At 41.7% G+C, this 25,888-nt stretch overlaps 1 protein-coding gene across 1 annotated transcript in view; it reads right to left on the bottom strand.

Annotated features, from left to right (window-relative positions):
• The window catches only part of ABCA12 (ATP binding cassette subfamily A member 12), a 90,471-nt gene that overhangs the window by 29,070 nt on the left and 35,513 nt on the right, over positions 1-25,888 (bottom strand). The window contains exons 12-32 of the mRNA XM_030454132.1: positions 24,456-24,562; positions 22,778-23,031; positions 22,544-22,656; positions 22,146-22,270; positions 21,194-21,367; positions 20,136-20,300; positions 18,952-19,153; positions 18,237-18,376; positions 17,553-17,672; positions 16,350-16,440; positions 14,821-15,000; positions 13,152-13,467; positions 8,024-8,138; positions 6,354-6,683; positions 5,402-5,471; positions 5,166-5,300; positions 4,322-4,477; positions 3,383-3,560; positions 1,650-1,868; positions 844-1,040; positions 309-469 (exon numbers count right to left, since the gene is read on the bottom strand). Coding sequence (XP_030309992.1) covers positions 309-469; positions 844-1,040; positions 1,650-1,868; positions 3,383-3,560; positions 4,322-4,477; positions 5,166-5,300; positions 5,402-5,471; positions 6,354-6,683; positions 8,024-8,138; positions 13,152-13,467; positions 14,821-15,000; positions 16,350-16,440; positions 17,553-17,672; positions 18,237-18,376; positions 18,952-19,153; positions 20,136-20,300; positions 21,194-21,367; positions 22,146-22,270; positions 22,544-22,656; positions 22,778-23,031; positions 24,456-24,562 — 3,548 coding nt within the window. The remainder of the gene's footprint in view (positions 1-308; positions 470-843; positions 1,041-1,649; positions 1,869-3,382; positions 3,561-4,321; positions 4,478-5,165; positions 5,301-5,401; positions 5,472-6,353; positions 6,684-8,023; positions 8,139-13,151; positions 13,468-14,820; positions 15,001-16,349; positions 16,441-17,552; positions 17,673-18,236; positions 18,377-18,951; positions 19,154-20,135; positions 20,301-21,193; positions 21,368-22,145; positions 22,271-22,543; positions 22,657-22,777; positions 23,032-24,455; positions 24,563-25,888) is intronic.

Below are 25,888 nucleotides of genomic sequence, written 5' to 3'. Positions count from 1 at the left end.
AAGGGTCTGAATGGCAGTCCAAGGAAATAGTCCAGCACATTCTTGAATCCATGTGGCCAAATCCAAGGGTTTCAATCCAAAACACATCCCTCATTCACCTGAGCATAAAGTGGTCACACAAAGAAGTCATTCTATGAAAGTGAAATTATACTGAAACAACCATTCCATTGCAGACATGCAAGACTGAGATGAACCTTCTGCAGCATGCTCCATTTCTGTGGGACACTATGACTTGCCTCCTTCCTGTCACATGGGTGACACAGTTTCTCATCTAAATCTTCAGATTTAGGACCAATTCAGATACAAACCTTTTTCTTGGTGAGCGTCAGGTGGTATCCATCACCAAATGTTTCCTTGAGGTAGAATGGTGAACCACAACATTTGAGCCCTCCATGCTCTAGGAAGGCAATTCGATCACTTAGAACTTCTGCTTCATCCAAGTGGTGTGTTGAGAGAATGATGGTTCTGCCTGGAAAACAAAAAGCTGATGTTAGTCACAACAGAATAAACACACATGATTATATAAGGCAGGTAAAAGCTATGCTGAGTGAGGGGACAAAATATAAGGTGAAAGTGAACTGTGCTTTTTAGGAATTATTAGTAAAATTGGACTAAAGACAACAATAAAGAGAAGCTGAAAGTTACTATATTGTAAATTGTATATTATGACAAAGTTACTTTGCAAATTACACTGTAAATTTACAAAAAACAATCAAGATGCACCCAGAGGCCCCACAAAATCTCAGCTTCCCACAGTTCATTCACTTTGATTTCCAAAACCCACTGTTCAAAGATACTGAAACCACCTTTGCCATTGGGAAGCATCTTGTCTCATTGGACTACCTTTCTTATTCTTGGAGATGATTTCCCAAATACTTCTTCGAGAGCACGGATCCACTCCTGTGGTTGGTTCATCTAATATCACCACTTTTGACCCACCCAGGAGAGCAATAGCTATAGATAACTTCCTCTTCATCCCACCAGACAGAGAGCCAGCTAGCTTGTGACGATGGCTGTACAATCCAGTCTCCTTCAAAGTCCTTGAAAACAAAGAAAAAACAACCCCCAAAGGGTTGGAACATTTTAAAAACAGGGAATCTGAAAAAAACAAAAAAACCCATATCTACAAATGAAAACCTGCTCAAGCATGGACTGCTCTACAGAATGGTCACAGTGTAGGGAAATGATTCACCCTGTATCTCACTCACTGGGATTTTAATTTAGAACATTTTTTAGGATGTTCTCAAGGTTTTTATCTGACAAGTCAAGGTTAAAGGCTCAACCTCATCAACAGAGAACACCAAGATCAAGACTCCCTGAGGATGCTGTGGCTGCTTCACCTCTCTGTAGAACCAAAGAGCCAGCATCATCTTTCTGAATGGTTGATTAAATCACTTTTTGGGAAAAATTGTATAGCAGCAAGGACTAGACCCTGGGGCCTCTCATTCACCTCCAAAGAATTGCCACAGAAGCTTGTAAACCATCTTTAGAAGAGATATTTTCTTACAGCCACAGATCTCAGCAGTGAATGTATTTCTCAAGTCAGACCAAGACACTATTTGAACTCTACGGATGGTCTGCAATAGTTCTCAAAATCATTAATTCAAGCTTTGCAGTCTCTCCCTTCCCCAGCCCTGTTATTTTTATACCTCTTCACTTCTTGGTAGAGTTCCTGTTGATTCCAGTGAGGGACTTTGATGTACCCATAGAGCAGTAAGTGTTCCTTTGTGGTGAGGTAGTTAAAGAGAACGTTGTGCTGCATACACACCCCCATGTTCTTCCTGATAACTTCTTGGTCAGTTCTGATGTCTTTGCCATACACAAAGATAGTACCTGATGATGTTGGGAACAATCCAGTCAAAATAGAGCTGAAAGGGAAAAATAAATAGATAAGGAAATTAGAACAAGGAGAAAGACATAAGTAATTTTTTCACATGGTCTTGTACATATCACCACTTTCAAAGTCAAAAAGCCAGCCAGAGATCACTGCTGCTTCTGCTGTCTGTTCATGCTTTAGAAGAGTGGTGGCCATTTAACATGAAAAGACATCCTCCTACCACTGAGGAATGGGAAAGCAAGTACCAAACTCACACACTGAACTCTGGCTGCTTTTCAAATGTATTTTCTCTTCCTCAGCCTTCCCCTCCCTAAGTCAGACCACTGCATACCCAGTACATCAAGACCCATTAATGCCCTTGGCTTCCAGTTTAACCATAGGGAATTCATATAACGCAGTTACTCTTCATTCTGTGAAGTTTCCCTCCAGTATCTAGACAGCATCACATTGCTGGCCACAAGAGAGACCAAAACCCACATCTTCATCTCACTAGCCACATGTCACTAGCATGGAAGGCTGATTTCACTGCCGTTATTAACAAGAAATGGAGGAGGAGTTCCAGACCTCATAGCAGGCAACACTTTCACCTAGTTCAAGCAAACAGTTACCTACCTAGCAATACCTAAGAGACCTGAGTAAAAGATCTTCTGTTCAGAATAATTACTTGCAAAATGTAATTAATTTTTGGTGCACTCCTATAGAGACTGAAGGAAGAAGGTGTATCTCAGAATGCCCTTCACCTTCCCATAGTATCTTTCTCTTCTGGGACTTTTAGCCATCATTAAGAAGGAAAGAAGTAACTTGTGACCTTACTCAGGATTTGAAGCCTGCACTAAGTTTCAAGAAGCCATTAAACTTTTTTGTATATCACCTTTGTCTACACTTTGCAAAGAAGATATGAGATGAATTGATAATAAGCTGAGATGAAGCTCACATCTGTCTTACCATTTCTGGCTCTGCTGAGACTTCTATTTATCAGCTTAATGTTGCTTTCAGAGTGATGCACATACCAGTGAAGAAATCAAATTCTACAGGTCTGTTTTAGTGCTGTTATTTAACAACTCAAATAATAATTCATAAATGGCAAGGCTGGAAGGGCTGAAAGGTCAGTGTATTAACCCACTGCCATTCCAGCCCAGCCAACACATGAGTTTGTATAGCTAAAACATACTTTATGAGGCTTTCTTGCTAATATCACTCCAGCTTTGGTGCATGCATAAGCTACCCACAGCTTTCAGGACAATCTAACTCCAGGCACCAAAGTGGCATGGAACAATAAAATTGAACAGCTGCTGTGCTATGTGTTATGGGTACCTCACCAGATTAAAGTATGTTCCTAAGAAGAAAAAAACCTTTAATTCTAATAGATGAAGGGATTGCTGAGGTCGTCCATGAGCAAGATGAAACTGCAAGAGAGATTTGGCTTAATAAAGCATCTTATTCAGTCTTCCAACAGTGCACTGCTCTACTTGCTCTCTTGTTCACCCAACTGTGTCCCACAGTAGAATAAAAAAAAAGAAAAAAGCAGCTTTAAAAGGTACCCACATAGTTGTAGTTTTCCCAGCTCCATTGTGTCCCAGCAGGGAAGTGATATTCCCTTCATAGAAGTTGAGACTGAGGTTTTCCACTGCAGCTTTAGATCCATAAACCTTTGTTATGGCACAGAGGGAGACTCCCAAGGTGAGATCAGTAGGCTCTGGTTCCAAGTGTGGAGTGGGGGCACCTTTGACACCAAAGAGAAGGGCCAGAGAACAGTTACTGCATTACAGAAGCTGTATGTGCCATTTTTTTCACCTCAGAAATAAGCAAGGCTTTTAAAAACAAAATACAGTAAACAGGTGCACCTTTGAGTGAAGAGTATAGAGAGTATTTCCCAGGATCTGTATTATTTTGAGCTCTCTGAGATTTCCCCCTTTCACTTCTGCAGCTTCTAATAACTCCTCACAGTAAACATCATTTGCTTTTGAAAAGGTCTCATATTTAGATGTTTTGGAACACCTAACTTAATTTATACTTAGCAAGCACAGAAAATTAGAGGGCATACAGCAAAACTGCTGAGTTATTTTCAGTTAGGTAGAATCACCAAGCTTTTCTGTGTGATATCACACTATTTTGTAGGCTAAATATTTAAAGAGATGAACAAAGAAACACATGTCTCTTTTGCCAGATGGACACCTCTATTTTCTTGCATGAACACAAATATATTTCTACATAGAACATTGTCGAGTGGAATATATGCATCTAAGGGACCCGCCCAATTGTACCATACACAAATAGGTACATGAATATCAATATTGGATTTCCACACCAAATAGGAAGAACAAGTATAATTTAAGAGCCAAAACTCCATTCACATAACAGCTTCCATTTTTTTTCTGCACTACAAAATAAGAATCATTTCTGAGCATGGTGCCCCCTTACAAACTGGTCGTAGTTTACCTAAAATGTAGGTTAATATTGCTACCCCTTCTAGCATTCACATACATATCTTATTGTTGAGGGTGGCTTCTTTCTTTAACATCAGCTTTGTGAAGAGGAGGCCTCTGCATTTCTCATTCCAGAAAGGGAGGTAACTGTTGTATTCAATCCAGTAAGATGGAAGCAATGGGAAATACCAGGGAGCAGCCATGCCATATCGACCTGCAAGGAGAGAAGGAAATATTCAGGTATCTGTTTCCAATGAAGTATCACTATTAGGGTGCATTCAAAATAGCAAAAATAATCTCCAGAGAGATCTCTCCTTCATGTGCTTAATGTATTACTGATACTTGGTAGAGAATTTGCCTGATTGAGACAATAGGAAGCATTCACTAGTTTGTTATTCTGCTTGATTTTGCAGCTGGAGGGCAGGAGTACTGTACATTTTCCACCGGGTAGATTTCAGTATGCAAGTGGACTGCTTCATTAGGGGGGAAGAAAAGCAAAAGACTAATGTACTGGCTCTTGCCCAAGGCAAGAATTACTTTTTGAAATCAAATGATATAAGTAATGCAACACAAAATCACTCAAACTGACAAATGCAGGCTACTGTGCTCCATTCTCATTTTCACCCACCAGACTGCAAACACACCCTCCCAGGTCCTTGGCTTCAGCTTTGTTGGGAGCCCCACCAGTCCATGTGATAAACAGAAGAACCCTAATTTTCCTTTGCTCTCAGTTTCATTAATAATCTCAGACATCCACAAAGTCATACTTCCTCTGATCTGGGAACAGAGATACCTGTGTGTGCAGATTCTCTCCCTGCCTGAGCCATGGAATCAATTAGTTTCAAATTAACTGTTTTCCAAAAGAATGGTACAGCACCAGCCTTGGTGCTTTCTATCCTTACCTGGGAAAACATTCCTTATATACCATCCTAGGATGAAGTAAATTAAAGAGTCTATCAGAATGAGCCAGCACATCCAGCCAAAGGAAGTGTTGTCTCCTATCATTGGGGACTTATACATGTTGTCCCACTGCAGACCTGCACAAAGGAATTTAAAAACACAAACAGAATCCATATTAGTTCATGACATGTCAAAACCAGGGGAGCTCAAAGCAACGTTTTGTCTGCAGTAAACATACCTATGCCTTGTGCCTCGTACCGAGCAACGTACTGACTTGCATAACTGAATGCAGTTGGAGACAACAGACTCTGTGGAATAAACAAAATCAAAACAAAAAACTTATGAACTAGTCTCAAAGATAAATCAAGTCAGTCTACCAATCAGTTACATCACTGACTTGGTCCAGTAGCCAGAAAAATGAGTGCTATGCTTTTATTTTTTCCCAACACTCACATAGAGCACTGGACCAGGCTTATGATGTGCAGTGCTTCTGGTGATGGGCTGCAGTGTCTTTAGAGCCTGCCAAACCCAGCTTTGGCTTCCAAACCCAGGACCCAACATCCTCCCTCACACAGGGATTTGTTTTAGCCTACTGAATGAAATACAGCCATGTGTACTGCTGAATTACCTGCTGTATGGTTAATAATCTAACTGCTTGCATTAACAAATCTTCTTTCCTGCATTTGGTGAGTCAAAGAAAACAGGTCTGGCTTCTGGAATCTAACACCTACCTATTTCTATCCTTAGTAAGATGCAAGGATTTGCATCTACTGCCAGGGCTAAAGGATGATTAAAGCCAGGACTGAAGAGCCAGCCCTCCTGCATTGCCCTGCTACCCACACTCCTTACTGAGACAGCCTTGTTTCGCATGGTGGTTGAAAGTAACCTATTTTGCTTTGCAGTTTAAAAGGGCAAAGTACAAATCTCAGACTACTCTGACTTAGGTGGCAGGTGGGAACTCAGTAACATTCCACAAATATTGCTTTCAGTCATAGGACACAAATAATTCCAAGTCTCCCCCCAAGAGGCTGTGGCCAACTCTCCTGTAATGCAACACCCCCTGATGGACTCTAGGAAGGCACCCACCTCACTGATATTTGTGACATAAGCTATAAGAAGAGCTGAAGTTTATTGAAGGTGAGTGTCTGCTCCCACACAAATGGTCCCTGTAATTGAGAGGGGGAACTTACCAGCAGGCTCTTCACAGAGAAGCTCAAATGATTCTCTATGACAAGCAACACGATGAAGGGGAAGAAGGTGAGGATGTACACCAGACTGCCCACCAAGGCTGCTATGTTGGTGTTATTGAAGAAAACACTGATGAAGTAGCTCATGGCTATGATGGACAGGCTGTAGTCCATAAGGTACAGGAAGAGAAGCACTGTGTTTGTTTTGGGAAGGATGTCACCCACTTTTAGAACAATGATGAGGAAGGTGACAGTAATTAGAAGGAAGATGGCACATTCTATGAACCAGGCGATGAAATGGCTGCTGGCATTAACACCCATCATTTTCATGTACTACAGAGAGAAAGATGAAAAAAGGAATGATGAATGACAACCGTTCATTAAACCTTCCTGCTGATACTGAACTGGTTCTTTTTACTAGTTTCTGGACAGGATATGCAACCAAAACATGTATTTTCATTTATTGGCATACTGCATGTTGATAACCAGGGAGAAACCACGCACTCACATTTCTGGAATGCCTTTAATTTGCAAAACAGGCTGTTGGAAAAGAACAGCACAGACAGGATCTGCAAGTACAAAGTGTTGCAGTCCACAAGTTCCAAAGCAGCTTCCAGCCTTAGATTTGTAATTTCTATAAAGCATTTTGGTTATTTTTAAAAATAATGTTAATAGACCCAATGGCTTAAGTGTAAAGACTTTTAAGTACCTTTGAAACCAAATCATTCCTTATACACTCATGAGACAACAAATTGTAGTTAAATTAACATGGATGGAGGGAAAAAATATTAATTTTTATTAGCTGATGATCAAGACCACAAGACTTTTATAAAACTGTGAGTTTGTATTGCTAAATCCAAAAGAAACTACAGAGGCTAGATTACTATCTGCTGTAGATTACTATATACCTAAAAAGATTACTGACACCCTGTTATTAGAAACAGTGGAAATGGGTTTCCTAGACTAGAGCAGGGAGCTTGTCAGATAGTCACTCATTTTCAGTCTCATCACAGTTCACACAAATCGTGCCCTTTCTTGGAAATGTTTTTTGGTGAATCAGTATCTGTTTCCATGGTACTTGATAAAAAAAAAAAAAATCTGCTTGTGCTTTTGTTTCTTGCTGAAGCTTGGTTCTCCAGATGTTCTTTGCTGCTCCTCTCTGTTGACTTCAAACTGAAAACCTGAGTTAATATAGTAAATTCCCTATGTCTCAATGCCATTTCTTTTCCAATAGGCAACCTGAATGAAGAATTCTTTCAGAGGAGCTATTGTAATATGTAGCACCTTCTGAAATATTAAGTATAACAATTTCAAGGACAGGAAACAAGTGACTTTTTATTTCTTTGTCCCCAATAGGTATGACTCAAAGTAAATATCTAGACACCTTTAAGTCTTCAGAAAACTTATAATTTTGTGAGGTACACATATTTCTAGTGTTCAGAACTACAATGCAGTTTTCCCCCCACTTGAAAGTTAGATGCTCTGCTTTTCTATGGTTCTGAGCTTCATTGCAATGTCAGAATTCAAACACTGCAGGTCCAACAATAGGTATTTGGAATATTATTTTCCTAAATGCTTGTTTTGCTCCATTTAATATTGCACATGAGACATAAAATCCATTAATAAGGAAAATCTGTTTATAATTTTGCATGCCCCAGGAAGTTTCACCATACCTCATAAAGCCTCAGATCTTTCTCTTGAACAAGTGTTTTAACAAAATCAGCTATAAACAGCACCCAGGCAGCCATCAGAGCAAATGGAAGAGAGTAGGTCACGCTGGTTAAGAACCTGTAAAAGGCAAATGCAGGTGTTAGCTGTATTCAAAATGTTCTGGGGATTAAGGCTTTATATAGAATATATTTTTTCAGAATAATAATTTGGCACAGGAAAAGACACACTTATATTTTTTTTTCTAGATGCATTCTTGAAGTTTTACTCAGCAGCACCCCTACCAGGAGCAGAATCCACCATGGGGGTCTCCTGGCTCTCTGATGGTGTGCATTTTGAAACATAGAATCATAGAATGGTTTGGGTTGGAAGGGACCTTAAAGATCATCCAGTTCAAACCCCCCTGCATGGGCAAGGACACCTCCCACTAGACCAGGTTGCTCAAGACCCCATCCAACTTGGCCTTCAACGTTTCCAGGGAGGAGGCAGCCACAACATCCTTGGGCAACCTGTTCCAGTGTCTCACCACCCTCAAATTACACAACTTCTTCCTAATGTCTAACCTAAATCTCCCCTCTTCAAGTTTGAAACCATTTCTCCTTGTCCTCTCACTACATACCTGGATAAAAATCCCTATCCCAGCTTTCTTGTAGGACCCCTTCAGGTATTGGAAGATTGCCATAAGATCACCTTGGAGCCTCCTCTTCTCTGGGCTGAACAACCCCAACTTCTTCAGCCTGTCTTCATAAGGGAGGTGCTCCAGCCCTCTGATCATTTTAGTGACTCTCTGCTGGACACTAGGAAACTAGAGTTCCACGAGCTCTGTGTCCTTCTTATGCTGGGGACTCCAGAACTGGACACAGCACTCCAGGTGGGCTCTCATGAGAGCAGAGCAGAGGGGGAGAATCACCTCCCATGACTGCTGTCTGTGCTTCTTTTGATGCAGCCCAGGACCCAGTTGGCTTTCTGGGCTGCAAGCACACACTGATGGCTCATGTTAAGTTTCCCAAGTCCTCCATGTCCTCTCCAAGTCCTTCTTCTCAGGACTGTCTGCAACCCTTTCTCCTCCCAACCTGTATTCACACATGGGATTCCTTTGGCTCATGTGCAGAACCTTGCACTTGGCCTTGTGGAACTTCATACAGTTTGCAGGATTCCACTTCTCAAGCCTGTCAAGCTCCCTCTGGATGCCATCCCTTCCCTCCAGTGTGCTGGCTTCACCACACAGTTTGGTGCTGTCAGCAAACTTGCTGAGAGTGCATTTGATTCCGCTGTCCATGTTGTCACCCAAGATGTTAAACAGCCTTGCTCCAAGTACTGACCCTTGAGGGTCTCTCATCACACATCTCCATTTGGACACTGATCACAACCCTTTGGGTATGACAATCCAGTCAGTTCCTTATCTAACAAGTGGTCCATCAATTGAATTTGTATTGTCCCAGTTTAGAGATCAGAATGTTGTGTGGGACAGTGTCAAATGCTCTGCACAGGGCCAGGTAGATGACATCTGTTGCTCTGCCTTGGTCCCCTGAGGCTGTGAGGCTGTGATCCCATTGTAAAAGCCACCAAATGAGTCAGGCAGGACTTGCCCTTAGTGAAGCTGTGTTGGCTGTTACCAATCACCCCTTTGTTATCTGCTTGCCTTAGCAGAGCCTTCAGAAGGATCTGCTCCATGATCTCGCCAGGCACAGAGGTGAGACTGACCAGCCTGTAGTCTCTGGGTCTTCTTTTTTTTCCATTTTTGAAAATGGAGGTTATGTTTCCCTTTTTCCAGTCAGTGAGAACCTCACCAGACTGCAGTGACTTTTCAAATATGATGGACAGTGGTTTTCCAAATTCATCTGCCAGTTCATTCAGGAGCCATGGGTGGATTCCATCACGTCCCATGGACTTCTTCACCTTCACATTCTTTGAGTGGTCTCAAACCTGCTCTTCATCTCCAGTGTGGGGATCTTCCTTTTCCCAGTCCCTGCCTTTGGTGGTAACATGGGGAGTGTGACCAGAGACCTTGCCGGTGAAGACAGAGGCAAAGTAGCCATTGAGTATCTAGGCCTTCTCTACATCTTGGGTGACCAGCTCTCCTGTTTCCTTTTAGAGTGGGCCCACATTTTCCCTAGTATTACTCTTATCATTGACAGACCCAAAGAAATTTTTCCTGTTGTCCTTAATCCCACTTGCCAGATACAATTCTCTCTCTGCTTTTGCTTTCCTAACCTGATCTCTTGCTTCTCTGATTACTTCTCTGTACCTCTCCCAGGGTATCTGTCCTTGCTTCCATCCTCTGTAAACTTTGGCTTTACCCCTAAGTGTGTCCAGGAGTTCCTTGTTCATCCACATTGGCCTCCTGGTACTCCTGCCTGCCTTCCTCTTCACTGGGACACATTGGTCCTGGGCTTCTTTCTCATCCAGACCTTTATCCCATTCTACCCTATGACACAGACCCTTGAAGAGACCAAAGTCTGCCCTTTATAAATCAAGTACCCTATGAAGCAGACCCTTGAAGAGACTGAAGTCTGCCCTTTAAAAGTCAAGTGCCATCAGTTTCCTTTGCACTTTCCTCACTGCTCTAAAGATCTTGAACTCTACACTGTCATGGCTACTGCAGCCTTGTCTCCCATTAATTTTGACCTCACCAACCAGCCCATCTCTCGCAGTGAGAACAAAGTCCAGCAAAGCTCTTTCTCTGGCTGGTTCCTCTACCATTTGGAAGAGGAAGTTGTCATCAATGCATTCAAGGAACTTCCTGAAGTGCTGGTGCTTTGCCGTGTTGTCCCTCCAGCAGATATCAGGGTGATTAAAGTCTCCCATGAGGAGCATGGCTTGAGAGTGCAAAGCAGCTCCTGTCTGTCTATAGGGGGCCTTATCCACTTGGTCAGCAGCCAGCCATGATTCCCAGTTCTCTTAATAGATATCATGGCCAAATTGTGTTTAATATTGATAATATTGTGTTTAATAATTATGATTAATATTTTTTGGTGCTAGAGTTTGGATGCAGGTAGGTGATTCTCCTCAGAGTGTCAGGTATTGCAGAGCCAGGTCTACACCATGGGCTTCCCAAATTCTTGGCTCCTCACTTTCTTCCTGCACCAAATGTGCTCAGACAATAGGCAATAATGGCCAAGAGTAAACTTATCCTTTTGGAAAGCAAGTTTTTACAAGCAGGATATTCATTTCTCTGTATCTACAGGACTTCATGCTTTCCTCCCTCATTTCTAAACCCAGTTTAACAAGAATAGTCAGTGTTATTCCTGGGAAAAGTCTAATGTACAATCACAATAAGAAATTAATATGATTACATCTGGTTTTAATTTTTTTTTATCAGTAGAGCTGAAAATTTCTCATAGACCAGAGCTTTCAGGAAATGCTTCCATGCTATTGAAGCCATATTTATAAGGAACAATGAAAAGTATCTCCATTAGTTCCTTGATGTTTGGGTTTGTATTGGTTTTGGGTTTTTTTTTTTTTTTTGTTATCACCTTATGCATGATTTCTAGAGTATTAAAAATGCAGCCTTTCCCAACATCTCCTGTGTACTGGTATATAAATTCCCTGCAGTTGCCTACAGGATGTGATAACAATCAATAAACAGCCCTTTTATCATGACTTCTACTGCATGCAAATCCAAAGCCTTTAGGTATTTTAAGAACTGAGCAAAGTCACATCCCTCTGAACCTGGGGAGGGAAACCTGAAGGCAAGATATCTTCTCAGCAGCCCAAGAACAAGAAAATGAATGGATAATACTATAGTCACTTATTGTAGAGAAATATTCCACAGCAATTATCCACGTATTTGCTGCAAGAAGTTGACACATGGTTTGAATGCCTGCTACCTGTGCACTTCCAGGCATTCTGGATGTTATTGCATTGAGAAGAGATTATATGTCCCCAGCTCTCCTAAGTGACAGGCTGACACAGTAGATGAAGAGGTCTGCTGTAGCTCTTAGATAATCTTGTAGCTCAGGTAGGAGACACAGAGGCTTTTCAATAGAAAGAACTCCTCAATCTAGACTGCACTTTTGGTACAAAGGAGTCCCCCACATCAGGGTAGAGTGACCATCCAACCTACCAATACCATTTGCTGAACATCCTTCAGTGTTTCCAATGGGCATTGAAATCCCTTCCCTGTGTGTTTCCCACTCGATACGGCCACCAGCTGTGGTCAGGGTAATAACTCTGAGGAAGAACCATGTTGCCAGCCTGTGAACACAGACCCAAATTGCCTTGCCAGAGTGGCAGGTCCTCAGCTGTGAGAAACTGTGAGAGCTGCTTCTCTCTTGTGTATCTGCCAGAGATGCAGGTTCTGCAGATGTGTCCAGAATGAGTGGAAAGGAAGCTGATCCAAATCTTTTTGATCTGGTTCACCTCTCAAATCTTGTTTTGGTACACATACAGTTCAGGCTGTACTGCTCTCTACCACAGGCTTATACCATGGCAACTCAGCACACCAAAAGTATCTCTGCCCTCCCTCATTATCAAAGAGATGAATGATGCAATTTCACCTCCCCTCTTATCCTTCTTAAAGCACTTGAGAGGCATCTGTACTCAGAACTATTCACTTACCCTGAACATTACCTAGAACCATGGGAATGAATAACAAATACCACAGATAGACAGCAGTCTCTAGGAGCAGAGTCATAAACACCAGCACTCTTTCTTGCCCAATAAATAAAGTTTCCTGAGTTTTGCTACATTGTCTGCATGTAAACAATGACAAGACATTGCAGAACAACCGATGTCTGTCTGCAGAACAAACCAACACTCATATGTAACCCAAGTCCTCACTCTCAGTTCCACCATGTGTAGTAAGACAGAGACAGCAGATTTTACCTGCTGTAAAAGCTATAGTTACTATGATAATTCAAGTACTTACAGAGAACTGAAACAAACAAAAAACAAAAACAAAAAAAAATTAAGCAACAGAGACCATTTACACTAGAGCCTAAAATTCCCTCTTTTGTTCAGACTTTTGGAAAAAAAAACCAAAAACAACCCAAAAAACTCCCCCACAAAATGAAATTATTTCTGTACCATGTGAATGTGGTATTGAGGAGACCAGCACACAGCTGGTGAACTCCACCAGTCAGACAAGATGAGCTTACACAAAGCATGAAGACAAAAGCCACACAAACTTACATATCCTTATTGTAGCAGGGATAAGGCATGGCCTGGACTTGAACAGCTATTTCCTCTGAATTCTTGCCAGTCTGTAATTCAATAATGGCTCTTTCAATGCTGTCCTGGATATAAATAAATGCCCGGCTGTAAATCTGGCTCTGTGAGGTGGAATTGTGAGGGCCCACGGTCCAGATGCGTTCCCTTATTCTGTTGGTGGTTTGTGTGATCCTGCTGCTCATCCGGATGGTGTAGTTGAGCACAGGTGGGAGGACCAAGTTCCCACCAACTGAGTGTCCTGGGCTGCTCTGGCTTGAAGGCAGCTTGAAAATGATACCTTGAAAATAATGGGAAAAGGCTTTCTATCAGTTGATAGCACAGGGGCAGTACACACAGATAACGTAGGAACTCCTCATTTTCAGAAACCTTTTCTACAATCCCATCCATCACTTTATTGCTCTGCTGCACAAATAAAGCACAAATAAGTCAGTTGCTTATCAAGGGTCTAGAAGGAGAAACTATACATCACTGCAGCTACTTGTACTTTTAAATGTGACCAGTGATTCTGAGTGTGAAATACACCCCCAGAGCCTTTAAATCTCTTCCCACTGAGTGTTCAAAAGCCAAAGGCTCTCAATGCAATGCTGAAAATTGTTCATGACCTATACACATATTTTTGTGCCCACACAAATTCCTGCAAAGCTGAGACGTCTAAAAATAAAAAAGCTTTGCAAGTTCCTGTTAGGAAATGGCATGCTGTAGATCCAGTTTGACAGACAGGACTTCTGTTAATGTCTGTTTGAGTAGAGGCAATACCATAGAAGACTTTCTCTCCAGGATATTTTCCCCGATTATTTCGTATTTATAAAGCACAGGATGGATTGCAGGACAAACATGGAAGAAAACTGCTTTTATGGGCACAGACAAACATTATAAGGGTCTGAAATTCCAAAAAAGGAAAAAAGTTTTTATCTATCCCTCAGTTATGAGGTATAAAATCTAACAGGTCACAGGACTTGCAATTAAATTCTAATTGATGAGATATTGGGCATTCTTTAAAAAATAACACACATTGGTATCATTCATATTATTAAAGTTCCCACTCTATATTCCCCCCTGCCTCTCTGTCATCTGATCTGAACCTGCAATCCAACCCCACAAATATGAAAATCATGACTGAGAAGACCTATTTTAATATTGCAGTTTCTGGCTGTAACATCTCAAGAGCTTTATACCCTTTGAGTAAATTGAACTGTTGCGTATTTGGACTCAATGGCCTTAGGGGCCTTTTCCAACCTAAATGATTCTATGATTCTGTGACATCCTTCTCAACTAAAGGACCTTTTCCCAAGGATCCTGAAACAAGGCAGCTGTGATGAAAATCTCCTAAATGCAGTGAAGTGTAGTTCAAACTGAGAATTAACCAAGAGAGGATATGAGCTGACCAAAGGCTTCTTATATAGACAGTGCAGGTGTAAGAGAAGAGGAGGAATAAAAATGAGAGGATAAAACACAGCCATAAGGAGGTCTGAATGTGCAGGTCCCACACACACAGGTGAGAAACTATCACTGTGTGGTGGGAGCTGTGACCACAACAGTTGCTGGTAGGAAAGTCAAACTTATTATGCCAGACTCCCACCCTCTACCAGGCTAACTTTAATTTACAGGGGGACCCAAGACTGTCACTTACTTGCAAAAAGCTCATTCTTCAAAAAGAGCTCTTTAGCCACCATTTCCATTTCCTCTAAGGTTCCGACTGCCTGAATGCGATTAAATGAGACACAGGAGGACACATTTACAGCAAGGGTAGCTAATGTATTCAGCTGATCAACAATGTCAGTGTTGTGCTGTAATTCCAGCCGAATATTATCTGAAAAAAAAAACCACAAACAAAACCAGTAGCATCACTACACGTAGAAAAAAAATCTCCATCATTCTACTCTTTATGCTAGCAACGACACCAGAAAGGAAGAAAAAAAAACCCCATTATATTAAACATTAAGTGTAAAATACATTTCTGCACTTAGCAGTGCAATGAAGGCACACTGTTGACCCAGTTTTTATGTTAATCATTTGTAATATTCTTGTGAGTTTGCCTTTGGGAGGATGCCAGAAGTGAGATGTGATAGCCATCCCAAATCAGAAGTTGCTACTAACCTGCTAAGGTCTCAGACTTGCATATGATGCTCACCATTTACTCCACATCTTACGAGTTCTGATGTAATCAGCTTGTCTGTTGAGCTGCTCTCTCAGGGGAGAATGTGCTTTATCCAGGTGCATCAAGGAAAAGTAATGCCTGTTGTGCTGGTGTGTGTGCTAAACTTGATAATGTGGTTTAATAAAGAAGCTGCTGTTTCCTGGCTGGTTTAGAAGGTGACTGCATAATGCAGTGTAACTAATAGGGAACAGCTGTTGCAGGCACCATGATTTTATGGCAAGTTAAGACAGGAGATGCTACTCATGAAATAGCAGGGGTCATCATGAACAGTGTATAATTATCCTTCTCACTGCAACAGACTAAAACTACTGTTGGTTTATGGTGGCATTTCCTGACTTACCCCAGATTTATGTTGACCTACAAGGCCACTCATTGAAAAAGGGTGTAGGGACAATAAGACCAGCTAGGAAGTGACTGTGATCATCATGTTGTGCACTAAGAAGGGATGTAACCACCACAGTTGTTAGCTAATGATCAATACAGTGCAGATAGGCAACTCCCAACTCGAAGGACCAGGCAAGACTACCAGGAACCAGCAAATTCCTGCAGAGCATCTCTTGTAATGATGCCTCCGGCTTCATCAGCCTGGCCAGCTTTGTCTGATCCCTTGCTTTTCTGTTCATGAAAACTTTAAAGTTAAACCTTCATGGGATGCAAGTGATCCCCTCTCAAGATTTCCCAGCACAGTCCCAGGCAGCTCATTTGAAGTGATAATTACGGCTAAACAGTGTCCTCCAGTGGCCACACTCAGCTGCAGAGATTCACATCCTACTGTCCATTCAGCTCTCTTGAGAAACACGCCTTGCTACAAACTCTTGGCTTTCTAAGAGTCTTTTCCCATAGGCCACAAGATTTTTGAATCACACCTGAGATTGCCCTGCACTAAAGCATCAAACACTGGCCAGAAGGGAGCAGTACCAGAGGATGGCTCCAGTGTAGTGAATCTGGAGCTCCCAGACACGAAGCACCAATAAGAGGGCTGCACATGTGGACCAACTTACCCAGTTCATTTATCTGCCTCAGCAGTTCAGCTGCATCCAAATCCACCATCAGCTTGATAAAAACCTGCACAAAGGGATTCTGCAGGGTGTTCTGTGAACAAGCAAAAAGAAAAAAACCCAGCTTGACCAGAAGTCCCTTGAGCTTTTTAGCGTATTTGTAAAATAAAGACCAGCTGCCTTCACTGAGCATTTGTGCAGCCCCCTCTGGCTCCTTTCCTGACTTTCAGTATTTTACTCTGTGTATCAGGATGGGGAAATCATAGCAATGAAAATATCATATAGAGCCCTGTGAGTCCAAGCCCGTGTTTCCTGGAGTTAAGACAGGATGCCTGTCAAGTCTCCACAGGGCGTTAGAATCCCATGGAAAAATCATGGATAATCTTTGTTATTCTAAAAGTGAAGTAAATTTTACTTGTGTATCTTTCAATTCTTGTGAACACAGCCAGAGCACAATGGGTAGGCAATCAAAATTTAGCTCTGAGACTAGCAGACAGATTTTTGTTTGGCTGAACAATTTTTATTCCATCAATGAGTATACCCAACAAAGAATATTTCATTTCACTTTTGCACATTCTACCCCAGATTTTCTCTCGGTGCCATGGAAATTATAACAAATTCCAGATACTGAAATTAACTCCTAACTTTAGGGTTCCAGAGGTCTCATTTTCTTAGTTCTGTAAAAAGAGGAGGCACTGCAGAGAATGGGAAGCAAGTGTGTGAAACATTATAGCCTACAGCTCTTTGTATCCAAGCAAGGGAGAAAGAAATTTTATTTACACCAACTGAGGTACAAAGACATCTTTTACTTCCTATGTGTGTACTCAGAGCTACAAGCTTATTGTAGATATTGTTTCATTTTCTGAAAAAGCCATTTCTTGCCTGGTCTTGGCTGGCTGGATCACTCCATCAAGCAGAAAGTTAATTTACAAACTGAAGAGCATTCCCTGCTCATCTTAGCCCTCCAGCATGGCCAGTGTCAGAGTATTACAAACACATAACCTCAGAAAGAGGATTTGCATGGAAAGGTGCATCAGAAGTATTTCTGCTACAGGAACAGGAAGGCACAGAAACTGTGAAGCCCAGGACGGTAGCCTGAGAAGGGTTTCCCCAAAGATGTCCCTGCAGTACCTAGAACCCCAGTTTACTTCTATGAAGAAATCCATCCTCACAGTTCCCATCCTCATAGAAAGCAGCATCTCATACCTTGATCATTGGGACTGTCTCATTTAACTTAGTCAGTGAATTCATGATGGAAGGAGACTTGTCCAGCCACTCCTGGGACTTCAGGGCTAGATCAGCCATCTGCTTCAGGGTTGCATTAGACTGTAAAAGAAACCCCCACAACATGTAAGGATTAATTTATTCATTACCTTCAAGCTTCTTAAAAATAACTTAATAAAACAGTTAAGACCAAATTTAGTTTCCTTTGCATTTTTCTTAGCACACTCATTTCTGCTTGGCCAAACACCCCTTAACATACTGAATTTAGATGCAAGTACTTAAAAATATGGCCTCATATGTGACATTTGGAGCATGGCTTGGATATCAGCTTTCCTTCTATCACTGGTCTGCCTGCAAACAAGTATTGATTACAGCATTAGCCCTGGGATGCATCTCTCTCACTGGATGAGTATATGGACGGCAAACTTCATAAGACTTCAAAAATTGGATTATAAATATTAGAGCAGTAATCTTTTGGACCTAAGACTCATTCAAAGACAAAAGATTACTCATACCACCAGCAATGCAACCAGGAAAATATAATTTTACTAATATTCCAAGCAGTCAGAAAATAGATTTCTGCTCCTCAGAGAAACAAGCCCATGCTGGTTAAATTACAGTCCTTTTGAGCAGGCATATCCTGATGCACTGTAAACAGAGCCATACCTTTCCCATGATTGCTCGAGTTTCCATGGTATCTGGTGTATAAAGGATCTTCCCAAGCACCATTGGTTTTAGAAAAGACCAAATTAAAGCTCCAGTTGGGGTCTTGACCAGGTCCAGGTAAAAGGATAAGCAAAATGGTGCTGCAAAGGAAGAAAAGCAAACACACTGCACAGAGCACAAATAGACCAGACATGAGAAAGATACCAGAGTCTTTTTCTCCTATTGCCCAGTTTGTTGCTGTGTCCAGCAAATGTTTTCAGGGCCTTCTTCACTGATTGATATAATGTGTCTTGACAAAAACAATCCACCCTCAAGATCTCCTGTTGCTGAACACAAGACAACAAAAGTCTCAGCATTCGAGCCAAGATTCTCTGCTTGAAGGTTAAATCGAGTTTCATGAACTGAGAGAAGCTAATAATGTCAGTACTGTTGGAAAAACTACACATCAAGAAAAAGCAGTGACCTGTCAAGCCCTGTGACCAGATTATCAACAAATGGGAAACTGCACTGCTCTGCTATACAAGCTGTTTTCCTTTTAACATATATGGAAATAAACCACTGATAATTAGGGCAGTGCAGATTTTCAGTTAGTGTAAATTGTGAGCACTTACAGCCCTCCAGAGATATGCAGGGGAACAGCTCAGCACTGGATCTCTCTGGGTACAGTAGAATTAGACTCTGAAATGGTTTTGCCTTAAGGAAAAGCCAGACTTACTTGAGTCATGAGGAATGCCATATTTCCTCATCATCTTTTGGACATAGACGTCCTCTACTGAAGAACTGTTGCTTGCAGGGTCTCCAAAATCTGGAAGCAAGGACTCAAAAAACAGGGGTGTGATCTCCTGGTTGCAGAGAACTTTAGACATGGACTTAAATGTGCCACTTGTTATCCTGAAGTTGTTTGGTTCAGATAATGCCTGCAGAAAAGACAAAATGCAAACAAATACTGCATGTCAAAATCATGCCATTCTGGGAGGAGAAAGAAATAACAGAATTAGTAGGCAAGGACTGAGCATTTTTACACTTCTTTCTTATGAGGTTTGCAGTTTGTTTTGTTTTGTTTTGTTTTTTAGGGGACTTTTCTTAGAACACATGATTTTATGGATTGAATTCTGTTATGACAGAGGTGGAAAATTTATTTGTAGGTACGAGATCCAGTGTGGGAAATGCCTATAATGTGTGTATAGGAATTGCCTTCAATGTGTGGCTGGTGACACACACACCCCCTGGATTTCAAGACTGAATTTGTTACACAGACATACACATTCCCCACCTTCATCCAGTCCTTGACTGCAGTGGTTGTGCAATGAGCAGGCAAAGCAATTACCAGAAATTGTTCCTAGGATGTATGCTGTCATTGACTATGGGTCAAAGAACTATCCAGTGCTGGATAAAGTTACCACAACCTGAAGTTATGGCATCTGTCAGAGCAGGACTTGGCTTATACTGAGTATTTCGGGTGTTCTGGAGGTTTTGAGTGTGTTCTAATGCACAACTAAAGGCTGAGCAAATGTTTGCTGTTGGATAGACTCAGTGGGCAGTTTTCCAGTTGCTGCACAAACTGACCCCTTCCAATACACTGGTACATTTTGTTGAGTGTACCCTCCTTAAAGACAGCTGTCTATGCTTTGCATTTTTCTTCCTGGTGTCCCTCCTCCAGCACATGTTTCTGGTGTTCCCCTTTATCATGACCACGAGATAGACCCTGTCTGCTCCAAATCAAAGCCCTCCCAGAAAGGCAATGTCAAGTTTGATAGATTCTTCTTTGGACACTGATGATTTAAAAGAGAATCAGTAACCTATGATTTATTGCACCTTTGGCTTCCAGGGTAAGAAATTCCTGTGGAAACTTTTCTGGTGGTGTTCTGCCTCAAAACCAGACATGCAGGCTACAAGTACCTTAGTCAGTGGCACATTTCTAGACCGCCGGAGCTTTTTCAGTGAATGAATAGCTTGTAGCAATGGATCAACTTCAGATTCAATCTGGTGTCTGTAATACTTCATTTTTGTCAGAAGGTCTAACATCTTGTCCACAGGTCTCTGGAGTTCTTTAGGGAAAAGCATCTACAAAAGGCAGGAAGGAAATCAAGTATGATTAGCAGGATTCTGTGTACACATACACATACACACCCATATTACGTTAATTTAGAGATAAAGATTGTGGGATTTTCCAAACTGTTTGGAGGCTTAGGGAGCAGATGTCCTATGAGAAATGAATGGGATTTGTATCCCTAAATCCTCAGGTGCTTTTGCAAGCCACTCCTGTGAATATTACATGTTCTGAACAGGGTGTGTTCCCAAACACCTACGGTTGAAACATGTCCATCAGACATTGGCTAGGATGTAGTCTGAGTCTCTAAGAGGTAGTATTTTGCACAATATAGATGCCAAACACTATGAGTGACTTTAAACCTTAGCCAAATTCATTGGCATTCTCATTTGATAACCTTTTTTAATCAGGATCACTTCTGGTGCATTTTTGAATATGTATTTAACAAGCACTTCTCCATGAATGGTATTTTATTTATGCGGGGAGGTTATTTGAATGATTTAGTAACCTGGCAGTAGCAACTGGATTGGGAAAATATATTTTCCAGGGCTTTCTTTTTCAAAGAATAAAAAAAATTACCCTAGTGTCTTTATTTTTTTGGGAAGCCTAAATTCAGCTTGGAATGGTCAAGAGGTTGTGACAGCAACCATAGTAGCAAATAGGGAGGCATTTAGAGTAGGTCTAGTGCCTTTAAATGAGGTTTGCTGGTTTACACCAGCTGGGATCCTCATTTATATCCACACTGTCACAGCATGGATAAGCAATAAAAATTACTGCATGAGCAAAGCCTGATCTTTGGCTCCTGTAAATCAGCAAAGCTTCTGGCCACTGCAATGATATTTTATGACCTTTCAGCCACTACATACAGCAAAGACTATAGAAAGCAGTCTACAAATCCAGCACTAACCTTGTATAAGAAATTGTAAATGTCTAAGTGTCGCAACAGAGTGACTCCCAGGATGTAGGTGTCCCGAGCCCTCTCTGGAGGAGAGAGATTGCAGAACTCCTCTGTGACTCTTTGCAGCTGTGGGTCAGCAGGATGGATGCTACAAGATTCCAGCTGAAGGATCTGAGAAATGAGCTGTGTTCACACAATGGAAGAAAAGATTTGTTAGGAGACAGACCACTTGCTCCAACGTGCATAGATTATTCTTGCCTTGCTGCTGTTCTTTCTACGATGTCATATTTCAACCCTGAGAGACAGAAAATGCCTACCCATTTGCCCTGTTCAAAGGGACAAATCCAAGGACTGTATTTTACTGTCCAGCCAATTTCTCATTCACTGATGCACACAAAGTTTGGAAAACAGTGTGCTCTTTGGGGCCCATTCCAGACAAGATGGTTGGAAAGGGGAAAAGCATCTGGAGCTCTGTTTGTGCAGGAGGCTGAAGAAGACAAGCTCATCTCTCATTACGGAAGGCTCTGTCTGGACCCTGAGTGCTCTCACAAATTGTGATCTGCTTTTCTGCCTGGACTGCAACAACTTCTCAGCACTGAGGATCCCACCAAGAACCCCACTCAGTCCTCATTAGCTTGTTACAGAGAACTGGACCTTGCTATAGATCAGAGCAATCACTTACCAGGCAGTGCATGGCTCCTTATCAGCCAACAGTGGCAGCCAAAGAGACCATATGGCTCTTGGTCTTCAATATCTGAACTGACATCACTGGCTGCTCTTACTGCATTTCTGACAGCTATTCTGATTCATAACATGCTCTGTCTGTTCCTGGGGGACTGGCTCCCTCTCTCTGTGCTGTCACACATGCAGTGATCTGCTTGGCTGCAATCACTAACAAATTCTGGTTTAAAATTCTGGTAGAAAGCAATAAGATCTCCTACCAGGATGACAACAAGCTTACCTGACTGCTGTTTTCTGGAAGAGGTGCTTCCAGAAGAGCATCAATACTGGCTGTGGACATTCCTATTGTGGTCTGGAGATCTTTTTTGAGCTGGTCCACATTTTTAAACACATCTCTTAACTTTTCTGTAAAGAACAATCAAAAAAAAACCCAATTCATGCAACAGCTTTCTCCAAATGTACAGCAATCTCAAGCACACAGAGAGGGCTTTAGGTAAAGTATGGAAGTGTGGTACATCACTGATGATAAAGAAAACAATAACAAAAAAGGAACAAAACAAAAAACCCAACCTGGCTTGCAAAATACAATCATATTTCCTAGCTTTTACAGTCTGATAGATGGGTTGAAGTTAGGTCTAATGGCAGTAAAAGTTGCTCAAAATAAATAGAGAATACTACCTTGCTTGCTAGAATCTGTTAAATTCTCAGTGACATTCAACATGGAATTCAAAGTAGCTATATACTGAGGAATTTCTTGAAAGACAGCAATTTCTGGTACATTTTCTTGAAACCTGAATTGGGAAAACAAAACAACCAACAAAATTTGGAACATGAAAAGACAAGAAGCCATTTCATCATTTCATAAAGAGAACAGTAAAGCAGTGTAATTCAGAGGGAGAGGGAGAGCCTCACCACTTCATTTGTGTCTGGATGTTTGTGGCATCCCCGATAAGTATATTTTGAAGCTCCTGAGAGATTCTTCTGTGATCCAGTAGATTGGTCACAACTTGAGTGCTCAGTTCAATAGCATAGAGGAGCTGGTCATGAGACTGACTTTGCTCACACAGTTCTCCAAAGCTAATGTTAGGGAGATGGCAAATGTGCTGTATTGACTTAAAACTCTCATAATCACAAAGAAGGGTTGTCAGATCCCGGAGCCGAGATATCTTCAAAGGAAATTTTGAAAAAACAAATGCACAAACACCAGTTAGATGACAGGATTATAAAATGCAAGCTTTAAAGAGTCTAGCTGTCCCCTTCTCTTCTTCTTTAGGATTAAAATTTTAATATATATCTTTTTAGTTCATTAAAAAGGCCTCCAATAGAACAGTTCATAACAATCATTCCTACATGAGTGTGTAAAAGACCTGGCTGTACAACATTACACAGGATCTAATAAACCTTGAAAGACAACATATCATTTTGCCTGCTGAACACACATACATAGTAATGGTCCATTTGGATTTACCTGTTGACCAGTTTAACTTCTCAGAGACCGAATAAATCTACCCGTGCAACAGGTTTAGCCTTTTGGATACCACCTGGTCATCCCCACTGCATTGTATGACACAGAGCTGGCTAGAAGTCAGGACTTCAGCATCTGTCAACCAGTGTAAAATTATGGTCCTTTGTCTCCTCTGCTATTACAGGCTTCTCTCTTGTTCCGTATCACTATTTAATTATCAGTCTCTCATGGCAAGAACTGTGTTCTGTTTTGTGCCCACAAGTACCTGTCACACTGAAGCTCACTGCATTGCTGTTACAGACATACTAAACAGCAACAGCTGCTGTTATCTTTATTTTAGAAAAGACTTTTAAACTCTATTTCACACAGAGAAATGCCTGCTGTAAGTGCAATCCTGTATGCATGGTGTCAGAAGCATTTCATGCAAATGAGGCATTGCCAAATCCAAAGCTAGTGACGGAGACCAACAAATGAATGTTGCTTAGGTGCTTAATCCCAGAAACCATTTCAGTGTTGTGAGACATTTAGGAGCATGTGGGGACTTGGATTCCAGCCTGGGCGGCATTGGTAGAGCTCTTGAAATATAGTGGTAACTACCTTAGTGGTGCTGATAACTTCACTTGGGTATGGCACAATTCTACTGATTTTCAGCAGAGCAGAGGCCTCTAATTGCTATTTGTGCCTTTCAAAACTCTTTCCTCCATACTTTTTAAATAAAGATGAGGCAGCCAGGACCAGGGACTACCAATCTCAGCTCTGCTGGGTGCTTTGCTAGATCTCACTGTACTGAACCTTAAAATCTACTGATTTATATGGTGCCACTGGCAACATATGTGGTCCTTGTAGGTACTTGGTGGTGGAAAATAGAAGCCATTATAGGCCACAGACTGAGGACAGGAACACCTCTACCTTCTCAGAAAAATGGGTGTAGGGCTCATATAATAAGCTCCCAGTTTAATGGTGACCTTTAAATATAGGCAGGAGGCAGCAAACTGTTTCAGTCTTAAGTTTTTATCAGCTGTTCTCATAAGAAACTTTTTTTCTATGATGTTTTTCAAAAGTTGTGTTGCCCTCTCATGTATCACTGCAGGATGTCCTTCAAGTCAGCATTTTAAGCAGACTCACTTTTAGCTTCAGGAGCTCTGGTATGGATAGATGTTTCTTGGAGGTATTATCTTGCACAGAAAGGTTCTTTTTTAGATGAGTTTGCTCCAAAAGCAGCATGATGTTTTCTGTGCAATGAAGAAAACAAAAGTTACATGAGACACAACCACCAGACTTCAGAAACTCCACAGATTCAAATACTGGCACTTCTACTATGAGGCCTATTTGAGAATTGATAATTTCCACCACATTAACATGGTTCAGGACCTCTGAAGTCACAGATTAAGACTTGTGTTGTAATCTGGATGTACTGGCTTTGTGTGGCAAGTTTTGGAAGCCTGCCCTACATCCAATAGAGCCAATGCCAACAAGCTCCAGGATGGACCTGCCTCTGGCCAAGGCAATTAGCAATTGTGGCAGCATCTCTGTCATAACATATTTAAGAAGGAGGAAATGTTGCTGTGAAACAACAACTGCAGTGAGAGAAAGGAGTGAGAATATGTGAGAGAAACAACTCTGCAGACACCCCAGGTCAGTTAGTTAGGATGGGGAGGAGGTGCTCCACGTGTGAAAGCAAAGACTCCTTTGCAGCCCATGGTGAAGACCATAGTGAGGCCAGCTGTCCTCTGCTGCCCACACAGGTTAATGGAAGAGAATATATCCACTTGGATCCTGGAGAGGACCCCACATCAGAGCAGATGGATGCCCAAAAGAGGCTGTGATTTTTGTAGGAAGTTCACAATGGAACAGGGTCCTGGCAGGATCTGTGGACCCATGGAAAGGGAAGTCCATGCTGAAGCTGGTTTGCTGTCAGGATTTGTGATGCCTTTGGGGACCCATGCTGGAGTAGTCTGTACCTGAAGGATAGCACCCCATGGAAGGGACTCACAATGGAGCAGCCCATGGGAAGGATTCATGTTGGAGAAGTCCATAAGGGAGTGTCTTCCATGGGAGGGACACCATTCTGGAGCATGGGAAGAGTATGAGGAGTCCTCCCCAAGAGGGAAGGAGCAGCTGACACAATGTGTGATGAACTGACTGCAACCCCCATTTGCCATCCCCCTGTGCTGGAAGGGATGAGGTAGAGAATCCAGAAGAAAAGTGAAGCCTGGGAAGAAGAGAGGGGTAGGAGGAGGGTGTTTTTAATATCTGGTTTTATTTCTAATTAACGTACTCTGATTTGACTGGTAATAAATTACAGTAATTTTCCTCATGTCAAGCCTGTTTTGCCCATGATGGCAACTGGTGAATTGCCTGTCCTTATCTTGACCCAAAAGCCTTTTTTTATATTTTCTCTCCCCTATTCATCTGAGGAGGGGAGTGATAGAGTGGCTTTGGTGGGCTATGCTATGGACTACTATGGTGTACCCATAGTATGTCCAGCTATGGTCAACCCATAAAATCCACCACTCTGGATTTTAATGGATACAGGCCAAGTAGATGCTTTGCTCCTA

The sequence above is a fragment of the Calypte anna genome, chromosome 7, assembly GCF_003957555.1.
Source record: "Calypte anna isolate BGI_N300 chromosome 7, bCalAnn1_v1.p, whole genome shotgun sequence".
Taxonomy (NCBI): Eukaryota; Metazoa; Chordata; class Aves; order Apodiformes; family Trochilidae; genus Calypte; species Calypte anna.
The sequence above is the reverse complement of the archived record's forward strand: the minus strand, read 5'-3'. Positions and strand labels throughout refer to the sequence as shown.